We start from the raw sequence: 10,625 nt of genomic DNA on the forward strand, positions 1-10,625 counted from the left end.
CAGTACTTTAAGGGTTCATTTGTATAAAAATGTTTACAGAATGTTATATCCTTTTTGACAAGAATTTATATAAAATGGATCATAATAGAAGCAAATGGTTTTTGTGTACTAAGTTACTTTTTATTCACTGTTTTATTATGAATGATACGTAGATATTTTGTGACAGTTTACACTCCTGATTAATATATAAAATCTTTAACTTAGTTACATTAAAGCACACACCTATCACACATGATAATATGAAAAACAACTAAATAATACTAATGGGGAAAACATTCTTATACAATATTAACCAATTGAAGTTTAAGAATTAAGATAATTTCAGAAGTTTCATTATTTATCATCGCTTCTTTTACAATTCCTATAACTTTCTTACTCAACAAAGAGCTATGCACTCAAACAGTTTTGTTAGAGTAACAATATCATGTGCATTTAAATGCAAAAGTTTATAGTAAAAAACTAAAAATGAAGGCAATTCTTAACAAAGCTGAGGTACAGTATATATATAGTGTAATATCTACCGACATTATATAAGAATTGGTTCACAAATAATATTTAAGCAGTGATCTTACACTGATATTTAAAGCAAAATGATAATAATGCTACATTTATTCCGTATCAAATATTGTCTCATAACAGCTTACAAAGAACAAAAAAGTTAAGGTCTCTTGCAAGTCTCATTCTGATTTAATTTGTTGATATTTCATCCAAGGAAATCGACTGATTTTAGCATGATTTCACCGGACTCCTTGTCAACGACTTTTACAACAATCTCGGTCCCTCCAAAAATGAAACTTGTTCCAAATTTATGATTTCTTCCAGAGCTTATATCGGAAATAGGCACTGTTAATGATCCAATGTAATTGCATCCATCTTCTGTAGTATGCTGCGGATTTGTTGAAGAGGATGCATATACCTTGGTGGTAACACGAGTTTGGTTATCGGTTATAGGTGTGTATATTACTTCTGGTTGTTCTTCATCCACCTTGATGGACTGCCCTGCTTTAACATGAATGTCGAATAAGTCATAACATCTCATATCTCCATTATTATCCTTTTCAACTCTTCCCTTCCGATGTTTGCAGCTCTCACTGTACCTATGAGAAAACCGTTTACCGTATGTTAACTTGCATATTCTTTCAGTAATTGTTGTAGGTTTGTGCCCGAAGATGACAGCTCCTTTTAAGACTGCTAATCCTGCGTCGTCTGGAACGATTACTTTCAGGTGTTTGAATGTGGACTTTACATTCGTTTGCAACACCGATGATTCAGAAAATCCACCAACCATAAGGATGGCAGCACAACCATCAACTGAAGGTGTCGTCAACAGATTTTCAACATGGCTTATTATTTTGCGAACTGTTGGTTCAAAAATCTCGTTGAAAACACCACCATCGATTTTCAATTTATCTCGTAAAACTTGGACTTTGCTTTCAAATCTAGACTGTCGTATTAATTCACTTAATTCCGTTTCTTCGACTTCTAGACATAAGTCAGAAAGGCTAGCTGGAAAACGCATAGTCACGGATCTTGTAGTTTGAATAATGTTGCGTTTTTTGTTTTCAAATTCACGAAAAAGGTAAATGTAATCCTCTAAATATTGACTTTTGAGTTTTGAGATGACAACAGGTCCTGAAATACGATTGATTGATTATCTAAAGTAAACCCTGGCTCATCTGATATATCATTGCTATTATATTGATATGGTATTAATAATTACAAACTAAAACATATCTAAGTTCATACAACGATGAAAAGTATATTATTAAAAGAAGTCTGAGTTAACACCTTCGCAAAATTATCCAAATTTAAAGTTATTTTAAAGAATATCTATTTTCTTTTCATTTGCACGAAAGAAGACATAAAATTAATTTTACGGATTACGTAGGAAGCTTTAAAAGTTTTTTTGAAAACTCTTTCCGTAAAAGTGACAGTTACTGTTACATATTCACTTCTTATGTGCACGTTATGATTTTTTAAGAATTATGGTTCACGGTAAAATATTTCGTTGTCACAGTGACAAATATGAGTTACCTACCAACAATACTTGATAGAAACTCTTCAAATGCTTCATCTACTTTAGTTCCACCCCATGCACCACCACTTGCTTTATGGAGTTCTTTCAAGTTTCCATTGTCAGTTACTTCATGTACAGTTATGTCAACCGTTCCTCCTGTTAAAGGAAACAAACTATTAACACCTCAAAATCCCTTTACTCTTTAAGAACAAAAAGAAAATAAACAGGCATATAACTCGCATTCAAAAGAAAATACAAAGACTTTTTTTTCTGACAGATTTATCAAATGAAAAAACAGATGGTTTTAGCGTTTCGTTTTAGTAATACATATAAGAAGAATACCTCCTGCGTCAAGGACAAGATATTTTGTTCCTGGTGAAAACTGGGAAATCGATGTAACTTCTTGTTCGGTACACTTTGACACCGGAAGATGACGACAATAAATAGATGCCGCTTCTGGTTCAAGACATAAACTTAGGTTTTTTCCCTGAATCTGAGCCTATAAAATCAAAAGGTTAATTAGACTTGATGAAGTTATTGCTATTACGCCAGAGAAGGGATCGCTTCGCCCACTGATTCATGTGACCCGGTCCGTAAGAACCTTAGATAAAATATGGTACCGATATACTCGCAAAACTGTTATGCAACTAATGTTACCAATGAAATATCCTTATGTAAAATTTGAATATCTAACATTTTGATGCTTTTAATGGTTTATTGAATAGTAGATCTATTATTCAATGTATAAATGTATTATGGTATTTTAAAAAAGCAAAAAAGAATATCTGCATTCACATCTTAATAACGCATGAAACGTTTTGCAAGATCGTGTTATTTCTTGTTGATTTCAATGGAAATTTAAAACTGACAAAATGTCATTATTTCTTACACATTCAAAGAGAGACTGTATGTAGAAAAGTATATGATTATGTTATGATCGTTTTATTTTTAAATTGAAGTAACGAAACAAAAACAGTAAAATTATATTAGTGACACAAATAAAATTTAAAATAATTTTTCGGGTTTTATGTGCGAAATTCAGTTTTGATAATACATTAAATTGTTCATGAATTGTTAAAATTGATTAAAAAATTGCATGCCCTTGCTAACTTTTAATGATAGGTGATTATGTATTGTTAACATTCACGACAAAACACCATATTATTCTCTTTAAAATAAGCTTCATATATACAGCCATGATGGTATTAGTTTCGTATTAAGCAGGTCTATTTTAATATACTGAAAATTAATAGAAATATTCAGGTTAGATGATTACACCCATTTTTTAGCTCACCTGACCACGAAGTGGTCAAAGTGAGGTATAGTGATGGGGCTATGTCCGGCGTCCGTCGTCGTGCGTCGTTCGTCGTCAACAATTGGGTTGTTAACAGTCTAGCAGTCACAGTTTTGATTGGATCATTGTTAAACTTTGTCAGAATGTTTGTCTCAATGAAATACAGATCGAGATCGAAGATGGGTTATCTCCGGTCAAAAAGTAGGTCACAGGAGCTAAAAATAGAAAAAAAATTGTTAATACTCTAGTGGCTGCAGTTTTGATCCAAATATTCTGGAAATTTGTCAGAAGGTTGTTTTGATGATTTCTAGGACAAGATCGAAGATGGGTTATTTCCGGTCAAAAACTAGGTCACAGGAGCTAAAAATATAAAAAGCTTGTTAACACTCTAGTGCCTGCAATTTTGATCCAAATACTCTGGAAATTTGTCATGAAGGTTGTTTGGATGATTTCTAGGTCAAGTTCGAAGATGGGTTATCTCCGGTCAAAAACTAAGTCACAGGAGCTAAAAATAGAAAAAAGCTTGTTAACACTCTAGTGGCTGCAGATTTGATTCAAATATTCTGGAAATTTGTCAGGAATGTTGTTTTGATGATTTCTAGGTCAAGTTCGAAGATGGGTCATCTTCGGTCAAAAACTTGGTCACAGGAGCTAAAAATAGAAAAAAAATGTTAACACAAGTGGCTGCAGTTTTGATCCAAATACTCTGGAAATTTGTCTGGAAGGTTATTTTGATGATTTCTAGGTAAAGTTCGAAGATGGGTCATCTCCGGTCAAAAACTTGGAAACAGGAGCTAAAAATACAAAAAATTGTTAACATTCATGTGGCTGCAGTTTTGATCCAAATATTAAGGAAATTTGTCAGGAAGGTTGTTTTGATGATTTCTAGGTCAAGTTCGAAGATGGATTATCTCCGGTCAAAAACTAGGTCACAGGAGCTAAAAATAGAAAAAGCTTGTTAACACTCTAGTAGCTGCAGTTTTGATCTAGATGTTCTGGAAATTTGTCCGGGAGGTTGCTTTGATGATTTCTAGGTCGAGTTCGAAGATAAGTTATCTCCGGTCAAAAACTAGGTCACAGGAGCAAAAAGTAGAATAAGATTGTTAACACTCTAGTGGATGCAGTTTTGATCCAGATATGCTGGAAATTTGTCAGAAAAGTTGTTTTGATGATTTCTAGGTCATGTTCGAAGATTGGTTATCTCCGGTCAAAAACTAGGTCACAGGAGCTAAAAATAGAAAAAGCTCGTTAACACTGTAGAGGCTGCAGATTTGATCCAAATATTCTGGAAATTTGTCAGGTAGGTTGCTCTGATGATTTCTAGGTCAAGTTCGAAGATGGGTTATCTCCGGTCAAAAACTAAGTCACAGGAGCTAAAAATAGAAAAAAGCTTGTTAACACTCTAGTGGCTGCAGATTTGATCCAAATATTCTGCAAATTTGTCAGGAATGTTGTTTTGATGATTTCTAGGTCAAGTTCGAAGATGGGTCATCTTCGGTCAAAAACTTGGTCACAGGAGCTAAAAATAGAAAAAAATGTTAACATTCATGTGGCTGCAGTTTTGATCTAAATATTAAGGAAATTTGTCAGGAAGGTTGTTTTGATGATTTCTAGGTCAAGTTCGAAGATGGATTATCTCCGGTCAAAAACTAGGTCAAAGGAGCTAAAAATAGAAAAAGCTTGTTAACACTCTAGTAGCTGCAGTTTTGATCTAGATGTTCTGAAAATTTGTCAGGAAGGTTGCTTTGATGATTTCTAGGTCGAGTTCGAAGATAAGTTATCTCCGGTCAAAAACTAGGTCACAGGAGCAAAAAGTAGAAAAAGATTGTTCACACTCTAGTGGATGCAGTTTTGATCAAGATATTCTGGAAATTTGTCAGGAAAGTTGTTTTGATGATTTCTAGGTCAAGTTCGAAGATGGGTTATCTCCGGTCAAAAACTAGGTCACAGGAGCTAAAAATAGAAAAAGCTCGTTAACACTGTAGAGGCTTCAGATTTGATCCAAATATTCTGGAAATTTGTCAAGAATGTTGTTAACACTCTAGTAGCTGCTGTTTTGATCCAAATATTCTTGAAATTTGCCAGGAAGGTTGTTTTGATGATTTCTAGGTCAAGTTCGAAGATAAGTTATCTCCGGTCAAAAAGTAGGTCACAGGAACTAAAAATAGAAAAAGCTTGTTTACACTGTAGTGGCTGCAGTTTTGATCAAGATATTCTGGAAATATGTCAGGAAGGTTGTTTTGATGATTTCTAAGTAAAGTTCAAAGATAGGTCATCTCCGGTCAAAAACTAGGTCACAGGATCTAAAAATAGAAAAAGCTTGTTAACACTATAATGGCTGCAGTTTTGATCCAAATATTCAGGAAATTTGTCATGAAGGTTGTTCTGATGATTTCTAAGTTTGAATATGAGTCGTATCGAGTCAAAAACTAGGTCACATTGCCCAAATATGGAAAACCCTTTTAACACACTAGAGGTCACTTTTGTGACTCAATTGTCATCAAACTTGGCCAGGATGCTTGTCTAAGACATTGCTTGGATGCGGTTGATGGGTCAGGGGAGCGATCCAGGGCCATCATGGCCCTCTTGTTTATTGTATTTACTCATTATATTTGCATTTTTGTACGACTGTGCTTTAATTGATGCTATACGTTATAAACAAAAAATGCCATATCTCCTGATATTCTGGACCTTACGATATGTAATGTGATAATGAATAGATAGAATGGAAATAAAAAAATGGATTTGTTTAAACCTTTTACTTTTGCAATGCATTGTGTTATAGCCTGGATAAATGTTTCGTACTTATTATTTCCATATGTAGTAAAATTATTGATTATTTTTGTATAATAACCTAACTAACTTGATCTGTTTATATGTCAGTATATTTGGTAATTAGATGAACAAGAGGGCCAACATGGCCCTAGATCGCTCACCTGACCCATCGAACTCATCCGAACAATTACCTAGACAAGCATTCTGACCAAGTTTCTTGACAGGTGGGTCAAAAATGTGACCACTAGAGTGTTAACAAGGATATACATATTTGTGCAGTGTAACGTAGTTTTTTCCCCCAGGTGACCCATATTCGAACTTGACCTAGAAATCATCAAAACTTTCAGACCAATTTCCAGGTTACTGGGAATAAAATAGAAGACACTGGAGTGTTACCAAGATGTTTCTATTTTTAGCTCCTGTGACTTAGCTTTTTATATGGGATAACCCATGTTCGAACTTATCTGAGCAATTACCAAGGCAAGCATCCAGACCAAGTTTGATGATAATTGAGTCGAAAATGTGACCCATAGAGTGGTAACAATGTTTTCCATATTTTTTTCCTTGTTTTTTCATTCGAGATGACCTATGTTGGAACTTGACCTAGAAATCACCAAAACAAACTTTCATCAAATTTACAGAATATTTGGATCAAAACAGTAGCCACTAGAGTGTTAACAAGATTTTTCTATTTTTAGCTTCTGTGACCTAGTTTTTCCTCCGAGATGACCAATGTTCGAACTCATCCAAGCAATTACTTTGACAAGCATCCTGACCAAGTTTGATGATAATTGAGTCAAAAATGTGACCACTAGAATATTAACAATGTTTTTCGATATTTGGGCGGTTAGACCTTGTTTTTCGTCCGAGATGACCCATGTTGGAACTTGACCTAGAAATCATCAAAACAAACTTTCATCCAATTTACAGAATATTTGGCTAGAGTGTTAACAAGATTTTTCTATTTTTAGCTCCTGTGACCTAGTTTTTCACCCGAGATGACCAATGTTCGAACTCATCCAAGCAATTACTTTGACAAGCATCCTGACCAAGTTTGATGATAATTGAGTCAAAAATGTGACCACTAGAATATTAACAAGGTTTTTCGATATTTGGGCAGTGTAACCTAGTAACCCAGGTGACCCATATTCGAACTTGACCTAGAAATAATCAAATCATCGAGATGACCCATGCTCAAACTCATCCAAGGAATTACCTAGACAAGCATCCTGGCCAAGTTTGTGAGTGATTGAGGCAAAAAAGTGACCGCTTGAGTATAAACGAACAAGTGGGACGGACGACGGACATTCAACAATCCTAAAAGCTCACCCTGAGCTATCTCAGGTGAGCTAAAAAGCTTTCAATTGACAGAACATTAAAATAATTTCAAACTAAATCTTTTCTGCACCATTTTCTTGGACAAGTAGCATGTCTAAGGAAAATGAGAAAATGATGGACTTTGTAGGCTTCTTAGCTTGGAACTGATAACTATCACTGATTGGCTTATCTCTGAGACCCCTTGCCAGTTTGATTGACAGGCGGCGTAATGTCAATTATTCAAATCAGCTTAAATTCGTAATAAATATCGTATTAAAAGAAAATAGGCAAATAATGTAAATAACTATGAAAATATATTTTTAATTAAGATAAGGCTGCGAAAGTTCGCAACTATAGAGGGACAGTGATTGCATAGGATTATATGAATAGTTCCCTGCTTTAGTAGAGGCTCGATTTAAATGAACAGGCTTTGAAATATGTAACATACTAGTATGTATCTATAGACACATCATAAATGACTTGATTCCTCGTTCATTTACACTTAACCTTTTCCATCATATAGGCGTGTTTTGACGGCTTTTTACCCCCCCCCCCCCTTTTGAGGGCTCAAACAGTGAAAAAAAAGCCTTTTGAGGACTCAAACTCTGTTTTTTTCGTTCATAAAATGTTGTTTAAAAAAGAGACCTTTTTTTCGGCACCGCCCCCTAAGCAAAAGATACATCAGGGGGTTGCAGAAGGGGGACGTGCCCCCTTCTGTTTCGGGGGTTGAAAGGGTCGGCAGTCCCTCTCATCGCCAAGAAAATTTTGGACATGTGACAGGCTAAATATGGCCTCAGGTCGATCTTAGGGTTACGTGTTACCAAAGTTGAAAAGCTTTTTATTCTATCTCAATGCATTGAGAAGTTGCAGCACTTTGATGATCAGTTTTGATGAAAAACGAAACAATGTAAAATAGTGATTTTTGGCAATTTTGAGACATCCCCCCGTTGCCATGGTAAAGGAAATTTAAGACTGAGCATGCTGTTACAGAGGTTATGGTCCAGTCAACATGTGTGCCAAGTTTCATCAGTATTGAAGCATGTTTCACGGTTTCATAGCAGTTTGAACTTGTAACAGGAGGCTTTTCAATGAAAACAGCCATTTTTCACAATATGCTAATGTGGTAAAAGGTTAAAGCGTTTAACTCATTTAAATAGTTGTATCCGTTTCAATTATAAATTATGATTGATGAAATAATTTATACCTGTTGTGCTGCCTCCCTCATAAACTGTTTAGCTGCATCGTTCCATATCGCTGGAACAGTAAGAACCCAGTGTATGTCAGACGCAATAAATATGCCATCAATGTGATTACTTAGAGTATCAAGAACATCCTTTCTTAAAAAATCAATAGATAGCGAGAAAACCCTCATTGCCGGAAGTTTCTTACCAGTCTCATCTTCTAGTGTATCACGTCTGGTCATGCCCTTATAAATAAGATACAATATTCAATTAATTTCTTAAATATTCGATACATTTTTTTTCATATAATTTCATGTTCCCTGTCTGAATAAACCCACGAAATAAATAATGCATACTATTTTATATGTACATAAGCGAAACATAGTTTATCTAAATTTATAGCTTGATGAGGAAACCGGGACAAATCGAAACTGTTTTTTTTTTCAATATGACAAGCCCAATTATTAATCTCTTTGTATTATTTTACTTCAATTTAACTTTATTTTTCTTTATAAATTACTGCAAAACATTTTTTGTGTGATTTACATTGCCTCTGGCGAGGGGTAAAATGAAACAATGCGTTGGTCAAAGTTGAACAGTAACTATAAAAAGAATTAATCTCAAAACTAAACGTTGATGTCATTCTATTTTTGTTATTAAGTTTATTTATAACAAAGTCACTTATTTATACATATGTACGTTTTGTTTACGTGTGATCACTTTCTAATTAGAGATTTCACTACATAATTACTCCTACATGTAATTAATTCTGAATTCTGTAAAAAAATTCCACCTCGCTGCATACTACAAAATATGCATGTGTATACGAAATTAATTGTCTAGCAATATACTAGTTCAAGTTTAAGGTACGAGTAATTACGTCACATAGAAAATTCTTAATAATTATTGAGAATGTCTCATTTCGCCCTCGTCTTTGCAGACAGGGAGGGAGAAAGACATGGATAGATAGAGGTTTGCATGCATGCGCGTACTTAACGTATGTACTTAATATGTGGTATTCATATTATACATACACTTTCTTTAAAAAGCATCATTTTAAATCTTTTGAAGAAGAACCATTTGTATTGTTCCCTTTTCTCGCAAATTTCAGCATATCTGTCCTCAGCATCATAACCGAAAGAATCTGGCGTTGTTCCATCAGAATTTATAAGAATGCAGGTCGGAACTGAAACCAATAGTTTTGATTTTGCATCAGTAGAAACAAAATACACACAGTTGTCAAGGACATTTGCGTGAGATTGATATTGGAATAATAACATTAACTATTATCATATTGATATTTACAATAAAAATAACCGAACATTAAATAATATTTTCTGGAACATATGTATAAATAATGACGTGAAAGGGTAAAGGCTGGCAGAAGACGAAAACTGAGTGCCGTTGTATCAAAAAGATATATTACAGTATTAGGAGTATCCAAAAATGTCTTATCTAACCTTGTCCTTTCTTTTTTATATAAGTTATTTTTCCAATTCATGTTCATAATTACATATATGAGCATACACATTGGGCCTTTAAAAACAATGGATTCTAAGTGTTTTGATGCTGCAACAAAGACCAATTTTTTAGAAATATAACGGTGCATATGATACGAATAGGACGATACTTATAACTTGAAAACTTAATGACTTAATTAGTTTATCAAATTGCGTTTTGAAAACTGAAAATAAACGATAGGACAAGCAACGTCGCATCGCCGATGTTTCGTCTACTAAATATAATTTTGAAACGTTATTTTCAATTTATAACAAAATAGTACACATGCCTCATTGAATTATTGTGACCGATCAGTAAAAACGCAAACATTTAACGGACTTAAGGCCAGTTCAGTGTTAAGGACTGACTGTGAGGTAAAATCATGATGCTTTGACACTCGAAGTACTGTGTGCTGTTTTTCATATTTTACAGCACTTTTCTGGAAAATTATAGTAAAATTTCAAAGAAGAAGGAAATCATATTGTTTAGTTTACAACATTTCTATAAAGATTCTGATAACTTTTGTTATTGCAAGATTTGT

General features: G+C 34.1%; 1 protein-coding gene across 1 annotated transcript; it reads right to left on the reverse strand.

Annotated features, from left to right (window-relative positions):
* Positions 1 to 287: 287 nt before the first annotated feature.
* LOC132746122 (heat shock 70 kDa protein 12A-like) lies at positions 288 to 8,843 on the reverse strand. The gene is made up of 4 exons (XM_060735197.1): positions 8,608 to 8,843; positions 2,360 to 2,516; positions 2,039 to 2,173; positions 288 to 1,632 (listed from the first exon to the last, which is right to left on the reverse strand). Exons 1-4 carry the CDS (start codon positions 8,824 to 8,826, stop codon positions 704 to 706), a joined length of 1,440 nt encoding a protein of 479 aa, XP_060591180.1. The 5' UTR covers positions 8,827 to 8,843; the 3' UTR covers positions 288 to 703.
* Positions 8,844 to 10,625: the final 1,782 nt, after the last annotated feature.

Source organism: Ruditapes philippinarum, unplaced genomic scaffold, assembly GCF_026571515.1.
Source record: "Ruditapes philippinarum isolate M1 unplaced genomic scaffold, ASM2657151v2 ctg13435_1_1_1_1, whole genome shotgun sequence".
NCBI lineage: Eukaryota > Metazoa > Mollusca > Bivalvia > Venerida > Veneridae > Ruditapes > Ruditapes philippinarum.